Below are 13,970 nucleotides of genomic sequence, written 5' to 3'. Positions count from 1 at the left end.
TTAACTACGCTTTTAATACTTATTCAACATACATTATTGTTTTAATTGCTGCAATCGTGCCAATTTAATCAAGTGGTAATAGCCCTAAAATAGAACTCAAAACCTGGACACTTTATTTGACATTTTTTACATTTTTTTTGTTTGTAAATATCTTCACTGTGGGAACAGTAAGGAGTTGTCAATGAATGGACAAATTATGTAATATGTATGATATTGAAATAAAAATAAATCAGACCCAGCCAGTAACTTTATTCCTTTTATTTTCCTACTCATATGCTCACTGCTTACTTTTATAATTTCTCTTTTTACAATGACTGAAATTATATTTACCCCAAGTACAGGAACTATTCCAAACATAAAAATAAAGCATTGTTTTAACCCATACTGATATAATTTATACATTTATTTTGCAAAATATGACTATGTTTTACAATTTCTTCTTTCTACAATATTTCATCTTTCCATGTCATACAATAAATGTCAAATCATACACTACGCATAGTGATGGTGGTGCCTGGAATTTTCTTTGGACACTGGAAGTGAGCATGGGAGTCAAATCCACAAAAATGACAATTGATATTTACACCAAAGGTTTTACAATTGATGATTTAACAATGTCGTGTGTGTGTGTGGTCAGTGCTTTTCCTACCAGGCCTGTTTATAGGCAGTGTTTTAGACTAGCAGAGTGATTTTTTTTTTTTCCTGTTTGGATGAACTGGGGTTATATTAGCACATATTTACTTTTAAAGAATAAAATGTGGTTAAAGTGCAATCAGCTCTGCCCCAAAAAAAATAAAGGAATGTTGCATGTCACTGTTTAAAGTATTAGTGCGTCAACCATCACTCATGCTCATCAAGCTGGCATCATTCCGTGTCCTGTTTGTAAAATTGGAATCACTGAAGTCATTCTCAAAGTGTTTCAGAACCATTTGAGAACCACATCTGTAAAAAAAAAAAAAAACAAAGTTCCAATCGCAGTGAAAGTGAGAATGTCAGTAGCCTGAATATTGAAAAAGTATACAATGAAAATCGGTGTTTCCATGCAGTACCTGACTCCAAACGGGAAGACGACTCTAGAAGTTGTATAGCTATGAGAAAGACCCTCGAGGGGTCACGATAATATACAGAATACCTCAACTAATAACCTTTTGCAGCGAATTATTACGAACGAGCTGAGATGATACGCACATTTCTTAGTCACCTTAAATTCCATATTGCCTTAAAATAACAAAAAAAAAAAAAAAGTCTGTGTCACATATTGAATAAATATCTGTGTGATTCCAAGAGAACATAAACTGTACACGCTACATGCTAGAAATGAATATAGGCAGCCTCAGCAATTTTTCCTCACCATAGGAGATGAGAAAATAATTTGTTGGTGTTATTCTCATCTGACTAAAAAAATACCTACAATCTAGAATGAGCGTAGAAAAAACTTTACAAGTCATTTACATCCAAGGCCATATTCCGAGGAGTGGCAGGTAAAGCGTTGTGAGTGACAAAGTGAGCATGAGGACATTTTGTGCACAAAGCAAAGCTGGACTTTTTTTTTTTCCCCTACCCCAGCAAGATTTGAGACTTACTCAATTGTTCATTTGTCCACATGGGTGCAGCATCTGTGTGCAACGTGGGTGAAAGAAAACTTCAAGGTTGGGCTTTCGGCCGAGTCCACGGTCGACGTAAACCTCGAGGCGCGACTGCGCGAAGTTAGCGAAGTCTTTTTCGATGAAATGTGGCAGTTATGATTGCCTCGTAGGTTGGTCATTGCGTGAGCCCACACCTGAGCGTGCTTTAAATTCCCGCAAACTTGTCGAATTACATTTTGATCCCTTGGACAAAAATATATAAAAACACAATATAAGCAAAAAAAAAATTTAGTGCAAAGTGCAACCATTCTACTCCAGTATAAAAACCGTTTGTATAGAACGAATTAAATCGTAACATTTTTCCCGCTACAAGTGCACGATTAAACCTTATTCGTAAACTGCACTCATCAAGCTTTCTCGTTATAAATGCTCAAACGGTTTTTCATACTCTTCACATATAACCAGTTAAACTTCTTTTCAGTCTCGACAGTTTCATTGACAATAATTCATAAACACTCAGCAAGAGAACGCTGGAATCAGGTGGGAGCTGTTTTTTTCTTTTCTTTTTTTTAACACTGCGGAAAATTATCCATCACCACTTCATTGGCGTGAATTTTTTTTTTTATAATTTTCTTTTTTTACTTGGAACTGTACTGTGATTTTCCTTCTCACTTTCCATCCCACCTGAAGACCAGGACCCTTGTTTCATTGCTTAAAAAAAAAAAATACAAACAGAAACAAATGATGCAATAACTCACTAAGGTCCTTCATCAATAAAGAAAAAAATCTGACCAGTGCTTCATCCTCACGAGTCAGCAGCTTGGTACAAGAATCCCGACGCTTCCGGTTTACGTTTGATCACCTCTGCGTTTAAGGCCTTCAAGGTATACAATTGTCCTTCCTTTTGAAGTTCAAAGTTCAAGGATGGGGGGGTGCTGCGTTCATTCGTGCAGGCTCGGGTTCCTCTGACCAAAATACATGGAAGTCACCAGAACCTGAGGAGCGCTTGACACGCAGGCACACACACACACAAATATCATAATGTTCTATTATGGTGTTGGATGACTTGTTGCTATTCTAGATGATGAGGTCACTGTGTGGCTTTTCTTGCCCCGCCATCTAGTCGGAGCCTATTTGACCTCAAGGATGGAGGGGTTGGACTCCATGATGGCCACGATTATTTTGTCAATGTAGTCCTGGAGTCTGTAGTTGATCTCCTCCTGTTTGTGGACGGCCTCCATCAACTGTGATGTACATGAAGGAAGTTCAGAAATGGAGCAAGACAGAAGAGTGATTCAATTTGAACCAAGTCGATCACCTCAGAGCGGGACACCGAGTTGATCTCGGCCGCCAGGGAGTCGGAAAAGGAAGCGGACATCAGGCTCTTTGCTCCCTGGATGCTCAGGTTGATGATCTGGCCGTTCAGCTCATCGTTCTGCTCCTTTAAGCTGCGGTTGTCCTGCGGAGGGAGTCGGACGGTGATAGCGGAGAAAAAAAAAAACTGAAATACAAAAACTCTAAATTTCTACCTGTTTGAGTCGTTTGATCTCCTGTTCCAGTTCTGCTTCCCGGGTTCGGGTCTGGTACTCCTGCAGTCCGGCGCTGGGCGAGCGGCCCCGTTTTGCTTCCGCCTCCAATTTGTACAACTGCAGGTGCTCCAGTTGCTTACGTAGGTCCTCAATCAACTGCAGGAGACAGACGGACAGGGGTTATTAGGAGTCCGTTATTCCCCGAGCGTGGACAAAGCGGGTCCACCTCTTGCGTGCTCTCTTTCTCCTTTTGGTTCTGATGGCGTTCATGGCTCAGCTTGTCGGCCATTTTCTGTCGGGTCTCCATCTCATCCCGCCATTTGTCGTTCATGACGTCTACCTCGTCTTCCAGCTTCAGCTTTTCCTGTGAAAATAAATAAAGATTGAAGGCCGAGCTCGACTGGGATGTTTTCGATGGACAGCGGTAGGAAAATAACTTTTACGCTAACCTCTTCTAGTCTCTCGATGTTTGCTCGTAGGCAAGGAACGCAGGACCTCAACTCGCTGTTCTCCTCCTCCAGCTGCTGCAATCTGTGGAGCCGATACAAAGCATTGTCAAAATTCTGGGTTGCAGCTCAGTGCCACATGGGGGCAGTATAGAGCCAGTTTACATTTTGACTTACTCGCTGGAAGCAGGATCATAACATATTCTATGTACCTGGACTGCAGGTTTTCCATCTCCAGACCTCTTTCCCTCTCCAGCTTGCTCAGGGCCTCCTTGTGGCGCCGGGTCTCGTGCTCCAGCTGCTCGTCGGCGAGCATCTCCTGCTCCTTCAGCTGCTCCTCAAAAGCGTTGGCGCGGTGCACCAGTTGGAGGTTCTCCTGCCGTAAGCGCGCGTGCTGCTCCCCCGAAGTTTCCGACTCCTTCTCCAGCTCCGCCACGCGACGCTCAAGTAGTAGCATCTGCGGAGAATTAAACGCCAACGATTAGATGTTTATTTGAACGACACGTGCGGCTAATGTGTGACGGCTCACCTTGTCTGTGATGTCATTGTCAGCCAACTCAAGGATGTCACGGGTGAGGTCGCTGACCGTGTCTAGCGTTATCGAGTTGTTCTGCAGAAGATGTCTAGGAGCAAAACATAGCGTCACGCTTAGGCCAGATTGAAAAGATCCAAAATCTTCTTACCTTGCCACCTTCTTGCTGGACAATCGTTTGCCAGAGCTGGAGGGGGAGAAACAACAACAGGAAAGTGGTCAGGAAGAGAAGACTGATAAAGAAAGGAGACACCATTTTGTTATCACTGCCATCGCTGCTTTGCTAGCGGAGGGTTCCCCACTGTGGAGCAAAGTATTCTAAAACTATCAAAATACTAAAAAACACAAACACTCCGGAATGGATCTGGAAAATGCTTTAAATTGATCAAAATGTGTTTTTTTTTCTAGCACCATTTTACTACCAAAGGCAGATTAAATGGGATTTCGGGGGGGGTTAGCGTAACACCGCTACTGGTCCAGTAATCCTGGATCAGCAAGTCTTTTCTAATCAACTTTTCGAAAAGCTTCATTCAACTCAAAATGTGAAGCGGGAGAAAACAAAAAGCCATGACTCACCTGTGATATCTGTTAAGCGTTTTTGGGAGTAGCCAAAATATATATTGATGCTACGTGTGCGGGAACAACAAACACACGGGACGGGAGCATGCGTGTTATCTAACACACCAGCGCAACACTGCAAACGGCGCCACAGAGCAGACGAGCGTTACCTAGTCATCTCTAGGAAATTGAGACGGGTGGAGAGGTCCTCCAGACGACTTATTTGTTTGTGACATTGGCTACAGAAAAAATCCAGCGCCTCCTCCTTGAGGAAGCTCTGAAAGCAGTCTGGGAGAGGAGCGGGTGCGCTGGAAGAAGGAGGGAAGGAAGAGGACGAGAACGCAAGTGGTGAGTGACAGACAAGCAGGGGGAGGAGGGAGGGGGTGAGTTAAGGTTGGGAAAAGACCCATGAGGTACTTCAGAGGTAGGAAGACTCCTTGAGAAGGATGTCGGGAAAGTCAGTGTGGAGAAAACGTTTCCGTCCGTGTTGTTTTTCCATTCTTGCTGCGAGATGTTCGAATGAATCATTTTCAAAGCCAAAAGTCAAAATGATGTATTTCGAATTCTTTAGCGGTCGTGATATTTCGGAGTTCATCCATGTGTGTGTGGGCCGCCACTGCTAAGCATGACGCATTCGCACCCAGTGGGTGAAATCTGTGGGTTGTTTTCAAATCATTTTTTTTTTACACTTTTTCTGGTCAGCGTGGCTTGTAGTGAGCGTGTCACAAGAGACGATAAACTATGTAGCGAATATTTATCTTGCCCTTCGCCAGGAAAGATATCTTATCATGTTTTGACCTTGGAGTCTCTAAAACAGGGGTGGGAAAACTTTGGTGTTCACATTTCATGGATAAAGAAGTGCACGCTAACTAGCTTATTTTCATAATAAAACAATCTATGCTTGTTTTTCTATTTATCAAAAGTGTACACTGTGCTAATTTATTTATGTATCGCTTATCAGGACTGATTTAACACATACATTTCCCTTTATGGCACAATGATGTTTCCACGTCGTTACTAAATCAAGAGCGTACCTCGGCGAGAGCAGAGCGGAGACATCGATCTGCTGAGGGCTCTGTGCCAGAGAGCAGTCGAGGGCGACATCGGCGCCCTCCTCGGCGCTTTCTTGCAGCAGCTCCGAGGTGTTGCTCTCGCCGAAATCTTCAAAATGCTCCTCCTCGCCACCGATGACCGCCACTAGTGAAGGGTTGTGTAGCTCCGAGTTGAGCGAGAACCTAGAAATAGACAAAACAGTCATTTTTAAATTCAACAATGTATTGTGAAATAGAAAAAAACACTGGACAGGCAGACGAGGAACAATTTTACAATTCAGTCAAATGCAATTAATCTAGCCACAAGAACAGCGGCAATCTGGACAAGTGGCTAATCTGCTAATTCACATTAATCCTAAATGGCAGCTTTGCCTGAAACAAAATGCCCGCTGATCTTTATTTGAAAGCTGAAAAGAGAGAAGCCTTTTCCTGTTTTTCCGACGAGAGCACTCAGGATGACCAAATCATCACAAATCAAGTGTTGTTTTCCTATCTGAAGGCCAAGACGGGTGGGTGTTAAAAGCACTTTCAACCGCTCTAAACAAATATTAGACTAAACCAATTCACAAGCCACTTACCCTTTCCCCGAGTTCTTGGAACATCTTCCGGAATTGATCTCCCTCACGCAGAGGGTGGACGAGGGAAGAGAACGCATCGCCAAACGCCCTCCAATGCTCTGGCGAGAAAGCCGAGGAGCAACTGGGGCTACGACCCCGGCCAACCAAAGTGGAATCCTGAAGTTTTACGATTTAACTTCAAACAAAACCAAAGCTTCCGTGAGACGGTCTTGGTAAAATGTCAGGCGAGGTTGTCCATCACAGTAAACGGAATCGGGGCTGAGTACGGATTTGAGGCTAACCAGCGGTCATCAGACAGTCCGGCCGATCGACCGAGGGCCAAATGTGTGCGGGCACACAACACTTAGACGGACGGGGAGTGGTTTGGGGGAGGCTAATCCTGTTACAGTCTTAATCCCCTCCTCAGTGAGTACTAGCATGCTAACCAGCTCGCCGAGCAAAACCTTAATCAATTTAAAGACGGTGCCTGCTAGTTAAATGAGAATCTTTGCATTCAATTTGATGAAGAAAAAAAAAATGCCAGAAATGAATCAATTGATTTTTTATTCTAGCCATGAGGTTCAAAATTTGGCAAGGATGAATAAAAGTCAGGAGACATCAGGACTTTGGAAGTGTTCCTGAACGGACAATGGAGGATAAGGGCTTATTCCGAGAGAAAGAAAGAAGAAAAAAAAAGAGGGGGAAAACAACAAAAGTGCTGAGCTCAACACTTCCTGGAATTCAAGGTTGGAAGGCATCCGTCATCCAGGCAGATCACAAAGTCAGCACTTGTCATTTGGCCTAAACATTATCAAAACTGGAGACGACACGTTTTAGAATAAAATATCCAAAGGGCGAAAAAAAAAATCCAAATAAATTACACCTGTTACTCCAAACTGCCATGAACATTTTTTTTTCTGTGGTCTTATCTCAAACCTTTCCCGGGCAAAAAGAATGACAACATAATAGAGTTGTTTAACAAACTTGGAAGGATCTCTTGAGAAAGTGCTGCAGCTTTGGCTGGCGTGAAAACTTTGTTGGCCATTCAGGAAAATGGGATTCCAGAAAGTGCGCAAGAATAGCAACCTATCCTTCCCATTAATCTGCCCGTCTGCTGACCCAAATAGAACTCGAAGTCACTTACCCAGGACGACTGGCGGGGACATCACATGACCACAGCCAAGGGTCACTGAACTTACTAATGGAAGCTTAACCTTTGGCTCAGTCATGATGGTTGTTCAATCACCTTGGACAGAAAAAATTTGAACCAACCTGTTTATGGCTTCTTCGGGATCATGAAGTGCCGCCTCGATGCCGCTGTCCGTGTCCACATCCTCGTGCATCTCAGGGGGCACGAGGGCGCCCGTGTCCTCGTCCGTGAAGGTCTCGCATTCGCTGTAGGTGCTCTCGGAACCCAGGTAAGCGCTGTCCGTCACCTCATTTTGCTGCGGCCGCACACAAAAAAAAAAAAAATCATTAGTTTCAAAATCTAAAATGCATCAAAAACATCTTTAAGCTAGCCACCATGTCTAAAATCATTCTCCTAGGACAGGAAAAGTTGGCGTGCCATTCCAGCATCCTAAAACGCTTTCCTCTTCTCCACTGAGACAGAGCTGCTTTGAAAAACGGAAAGTACTGTACACACACGTTCAGGTCCGCTGGGTGGTCAGGGGGGGGGGAGGAGACCAAAGTCTATAAAAGTTAGTCAGCAGTAAGGTTCCGTCACCATGACGACGACGTAATCTTTCTTAGGCTTTTACAATGATTATGAATCTACCATATCTCAAAGTGCACATCATGAAAGTGTTAGGTAAGCGTTCCAGTCGTTACAGGTGGCTGTTGATTTTAAAATAAATGTAAGCATTTAATTAAAAAAAAAAAAAGGAGGAGGAAAATGGGGAGTGAAGGGGAAAAACTGGGTGGAGAGGTCCTTGCCCCTCGGCCGTACAGCGTCACCTCGCTTGTTTTGAAAGCAAACAGTGGCGGAACAGTGCGAGCATTGAGGAGGCACTCTCCTTTGCCCCCCAACCCCCCCCAAAGTGGAAAAACAAGTCGGTGGACACAGGTGGTGGCACTACTTCAAAAAAGATGCAGGACGTTCAAACGTTGCTCACAGCCAGCAGGCAAGCAATCGCCTTGGATCAATAATTAACTTTGGATTAATGTCTGCTTTGATTGCGATCACTCTACAAGGCCATTTATTATGCAATTATTTTAAAATAGTCAAAAACCTATCTTTAAAAAAATAAATAAAATAGACAACCTACATTTCTTTCGCAGCAAAAGGTGAAGGCAACACTAATTATCGCACTCCACCGTTCAAAAAATGCACAACGTTTACATTTTTGCAGAGGCCAGCAACAATATGGCGGTTAAATATACAAACGGAGCACATGGTCAGGAATGCCAGATATGCTAACCGCAAGTATAAAAACAATCCGAGCTCATGTAAGACTCTTTTGTGATCCGCCCGATTCAATATTTGTCAAAGAATCCTGGAAAGCTCAGCCTGCCAGATGCTACTCAATGTCAGCCAAAGCAGGTTGTTTGGTGTTGCGGAATATTCTCCGAGCGGTAATGATAGCTTGCTCGGTTGCGGCGGCAAGAGTGAGAGTGCACCGACAGTTCGGTTTGTTACCACGACGACAGGAAGTAGCACGTGACCACTGCGCGCGGCGTCTCACCTCGTCGTATTCTTCCGGACAACCGACGGCTCCGTCGCCCGGGCTGTAGTTTGCGCTGAACAGCTGCGGCTCGGGACCTGCGGATAGGAGAGGCAACACGTGTTTCATACGTGTAAACATGACATCATTGTGCAAAGGAAGCTCTGCAAACATGGCCGTACTTTGCTATTAGACCACTTTAGTAAAGGTGGCAAAAAAGCTCCTCATGTTGTTTTCAAAATAGCGCAACACGGGCATGACTGAGATTCCTGAAGGTGCATTTACAAGCCAGCTGTATCTTTGGCAACCAAAAAAAAAAAAGAACTATAAAAAAAAAAAAAAAGAGAAGGAGGGGGGCTCTAAATTATTTAGGCAAACAGGACTCTCTGCCCTCTCCGACATGCCCCGAGTATTGGTGGAGCTTAAGCTTTCAAGTGCATGATTTATTAATGTCTCAGGGTAACCAGACCTATTCAACCTGGAAAGCTCTGGAAAAGTCTAATGGCATCAATACGGCTGAGTGGATTGAGCCGAGCAACAATCTGGTCGTAATATTTCAGTTTACCTTCAGAAATTAACCTAACAATGCGTTTCACTCGCCTCCATTGCCGATAGCAGAAATCCCTCGGTGGAAGTCTTCAAAGCTGATGACTCCAAGACCGCTGGGATCCAAAAACTTGGTGAGATCTTTAACCTGAAACGCAGAAGCACAGCAGAATATTCAGAAAATGTCACAATATCAAAACAGACAAATATGTGCTTGCAAAAATATTTTTTATGCCTGTGTTGACCCCACATGACCCTTAGAATAAAAAAATAAAGAATGTTGATGTGTGCAAAGTGCATCTAAAATAATATCTGCATACTAGTGTTACGTAAGAGCACCTACATACTGTATATTTTATCAGGCGGTAACCTAGCAACAAGAGCATGCTGGAGCACCTCGGAGAATAAAAATAACATAAATCTGGAGCAATATGTGTTGGGTAAAAAAAAAAAAAGTGCCAAAACTCCAGGGCCCATCACCGATGCCAGTTTAATAGCGGCCTGCCTTTGATTGCAAACAATCAAAATGGACGCCCAAATAACAGACCCCCGCACAACCCTGTGATTATCGTACAATCACATCACGTATAATTTGGTATCAGTTACTCTTACGAGCAAGCTGATCTGCTGAGCGGTGTTGATCTCCGACTCGAGGCGGCTAAGAAAACTTACGCGGCTAACAAATTCCAACAGAGATCAACGAATGCTATTTAACATTGTTTTGTGTGAAAATCAATTCTTAATCCGACGAGTGGATTAACCGAAACTATCGTTTCCCTGATGACACTGTGAAATATTCAGACAGCCCCGAGGAGCCATCCATAAGTAAACATTTTGGTCGGCCGAGCTTCGAGGGCCTTGTGGTTTTTCTCGTTCCTCTATTTGTGTCTAATCAGTGATGGGGCACGCCTCAGTGCACCCCCCCCTCCCCCCCAGCACTTATTCAGAACGAATTTAGGAGGTTCCCTTGGGGGTGTGCTCACAATAGTTTCCTTTCCAACGCACTGATCAAATGATCAATGGGTTGACAGATAAGCTGAAAGCAAAAGAGAGAGGGGGGGAAAAATAGTTCATACAGTCGAGACAAGAGGAGCTAAAAGGGGGACAGTTCAGGCCAGTGAACATTCCATTGTGGATTAGAGGGGCAGCACATAAAAGCAGGGGCTGGCTCAAAGTGAAGTTGGGAGTGTCAACGGACAAGCCAGTTGCCGCCACAATACGGCTTACTGCGGCTTTTGTGCACAATTGGGGTCAAAAGCAGCGAGCGTGGCGGTTAGCAAGAGGATGAAAACATTTGAAAGATTTTTTTTTTCACAACAGTAGTAATGGTACACCAGCATGCTAACTTTTTTCATGGCAGTAAACTCTGTATTTTAATATAATGGCTACCTTATTCCCGAATAATTCTGGAGAAAAACATTTGCATGCTCAACAAGTAGGCAAATACCGAGCTGTTGTCTTGCCGCTTTATTTGCAAGAATTAATTACCGTAATTTTCGGACTATAAATCGCACCGGAGTATAAATCGCACCAGCCATAAAATGCCCGAAAAAGTGAAAAAAAAAACATATATATGTATATAAGTCGCTCCTGAGTATAAATCGCCCCCCCCCCCCCAACTATGAAAAAAAAAACGCGATTTATAGTCCGAAAATTACGGTAAATCAAACAAAAGTAAAAGTCACACACATTGTTGTTTTGCTCCAATTAGCTTAAGCTCAATGTTGAAATGTAGAACTGAATAGACTTCAAACACTCCCAGATTTGTCTCTTTAAATTAAAATGAGACGGGTGAGACGCCGTAAATGGTTGAGGCTCATGCATGTATATTTCACAGGAGATTATCCTTTATGCAAATATTATGCAAATGAGAAGATAAGCGTTTGACATACGGAGGAAATAGCTGGCCCATGCAAGCAATATGTTTGCCGTATTTAGATGATAACCCAAATCCTCATGCTGGGGAAAAAAATAATAATCCCGCGCTGATTTGAGTCATGTCACGCTGAGCTGTCCATAAATACACAAAAGTGACATCCTACTGTGGAAAGGTTAGAAGCTACTTTTTAACATCTTACCTGATCGGCGCCATAGGCGGTAGCAAACTCCATAAACTCCTCAATGCGAACAAATCCATCTCCGTCCTGGTCTAACGCATCGAAGACAGTTTTGAGAGGCGAGGCATCTTGTTCTTTTGCGTTCACAGCCGAAACCATCGGCAGTGAGTCATCTCCCACCATCTTAGAGAGGGAAACAGTCTCCACACTTTGCTCAATCATCCATCCAGTCTTTTCAGGACAACCGCTCAAATCCAGGACATTAAAATCCTGTTGATTGTTAACAGGAGCAGTTTCCTCATTTACTCCCTCCGGCGGATGTAAGTTCCACGCTCCATCCAAAGACATTTCCTCATTGGCTTGATGCTCAGCCGAGGAGCATATTTTGCTTTCCATCAAATCTTTCGACGTACTTTCCACACAGAAGCTCCCGCAGATGAGGTCACCGTTGGTGAAGACATCCTCAGCTGGAGAGTCTGTCAGCGACCAAATCACAGGAGCTGAGTCACTCTGATCTTGGAGAGCTAAAGTCCTGAATACCGTTTGGGTGGCATCCTGGGTTGAATCCAGCTGTGCACCTGTTGGATGGTCGCTGTCAAGTTCTAGACCATCTAAATCCAATAAAGATTCTGAAGGACAAGTTGGTGATGTGCTGCTGTGGTTACGTGGAAGACTGTTCTCAGGTAGCTCTTGCGGGGTCAAACTACTGTTTACTAGCGGAGCTGTCACTTGATCTAGGAATAAACCTTTGTCTCCAGTTTCACGTGACAAAGTCACCCTGCTCTGTACTGGAGCCTCCTCCTGTGACACTTCTGGCAGTCCTTCACTGACATCATGTGACACACCCAATGATACTGAGGCAACACAAGTCTGATCTTCTGAGGGAGGAGCTATGGAAAGAAGGGACTCTCCTGGGTTTGATTCAGAATCCCACTTGGATTGGGACGACAGTACCGGAGCGCTACTGTTGATTATTATCTCAGTCTGCCCATTGAGGGTGTGAAGTGAGGCCTCGTCAAATGCAAAGTTTTTTCCAACCACATCAGTAAGTTTAGGAGAAAACAGCCACGAGAGCATGAAGTCACTGGTTTCATCGGGTTCTTTGTTTGCTTCCGAGGGAGGAGAAGTCTCTGAAGCAGTGGAGTGGCGGTCCTCAAAAAACAAATCTCCACAAGGATAATCGGAAATATACAAAAGTTGATCCAACTCTACTGGAGTGTCCTGGTAGACTTTGTTCATTTCACTTTTCTGGGATGTCAGATCGGGGTCGCCAAAATGCAAACCTGTCTGCCCGCTGTTTTGACACAGGACACCTCCATTGTCTGAGTCCAGGGTGAGAAATCCAAGAGGAAACGATTGCTCCGATTCCCACTGCGCATGCCCCAAAGGGCTAGACAGCACCGTGGGTTCCATCTATTTCAGCTCAAAAACAAACTCACATGCCATATTTCATCTTATATTAATACGACTTCATATGAATGCATCCTACTTACGTGTGAAAATGTTTAGCAAGGAACTAAATTTTTTTTAACTTGACAGATCGGCAACCACACTCACTGAACGTAATAGCTAATATAAAAGTCATTTTTAAATGCTATAAGCCATGTTTAGTTGTCAAATCTTTAAGCTGTTTTGACTCACTTGGTGCCTTTCGGGCATGGCAGGTTCCACGCATGGCTTTTCCAAAATCTTGCCGTCCCAGCCCAAACATCGTCAAACGTTTTAGTGGAGAAATTAGCAAAAAAGACGTGAGAAATACTTCGGCTGCGAAACAAAAAACGCTAGCATGTATTTTGTCAACATTATTAGCTTAGCCGATCACCTCAACGCGTCCCCTCGCGAGCGATTCCAAAAAACGATGAGGGCGTGGGGGGGATAACAAACCGTTTCCAAATTGAAATATTATTCCGAACATTGGCGTTTAAATGGCATTGCAACGAGAGTGTCAAGCGTTTATCCTGGAAGAAATGGAGGAAAAAGAAAACACTAAGAATAACTCCTCCTTTCCAGCATCCTACCGCTCCCCTGTCATTGGCTAGCTGTCGAGCTAGCCTAAATTAGCCTGTTCGCTCGCGACCAGGCCAAACGATCCGTCCGCCATCCAAGTCCTTGGGGAAATTATTGAATAAAAAAAAAAACTAATCCGCTTCAAAGTCAGTTTGTTGTCTCCGTCGATGGTATGTACCTTTTTAGTTTTTGACGACGGAAATCCACCTGTGTCAAGACTCAAAAATACGGCCAACCCACGCAGACCGTGCCAAATCGGCACATTCCTACCCCCCAAAAAATCTTCCGCACAAACCGCCTCCGTGTTCCGATTAGATAAAAAACGGATTAAATGACGAGAATATGTTCCATCGTTTGGCCGCTGATGTTGTCACGTACGAGTTGTCTCTCGCATCAGCATCCCGACCCTCCTCCCCTTCTTCCTTTCGTCATCCTCC

The 13,970-nt window shown here is 43.9% G+C and overlaps 1 protein-coding gene and 1 long non-coding RNA gene across 2 annotated transcripts; one reads left to right on the top strand and one right to left on the bottom strand.

The window, feature by feature from the left end:
- Positions 1-243: 243 nt before the first annotated feature.
- On the bottom strand, positions 244-12,939 carry rab11fip3 (RAB11 family interacting protein 3 (class II)). The gene is made up of 14 exons (XM_061264002.1): positions 11,548-12,939; positions 9,524-9,617; positions 8,945-9,021; positions 7,533-7,705; positions 5,686-5,886; positions 4,822-4,959; positions 4,245-4,280; positions 4,091-4,184; positions 3,774-4,018; positions 3,565-3,646; positions 3,342-3,479; positions 3,116-3,271; positions 2,905-3,045; positions 244-2,830 (listed from the first exon to the last, which is right to left on the bottom strand). The coding sequence occupies exons 1-14, from the start codon at positions 12,937-12,939 to the stop codon at positions 2,717-2,719; spliced, it is 3,081 nt and encodes a 1,026-aa protein (XP_061119986.1). The 3' UTR covers positions 244-2,716.
- On the top strand, positions 12,460-13,697 carry LOC133142632 (uncharacterized). The gene is made up of 3 exons (XR_009710227.1): positions 12,460-12,571; positions 12,644-12,750; positions 12,835-13,697. It is a non-coding gene; the product is annotated as an uncharacterized LOC133142632 (long non-coding RNA).
- The last annotated feature ends 273 nt before the right edge of the window (positions 13,698-13,970 follow it).

The sequence above is a fragment of the Syngnathus typhle genome, linkage group LG18, assembly GCF_033458585.1.
Source record: "Syngnathus typhle isolate RoL2023-S1 ecotype Sweden linkage group LG18, RoL_Styp_1.0, whole genome shotgun sequence".
NCBI classification, from domain to species: domain Eukaryota; kingdom Metazoa; phylum Chordata; class Actinopteri; order Syngnathiformes; family Syngnathidae; genus Syngnathus; species Syngnathus typhle.
Note: the sequence above shows the minus strand (reverse complement) of the source record. Positions and strands in the feature narration are given on the sequence as shown.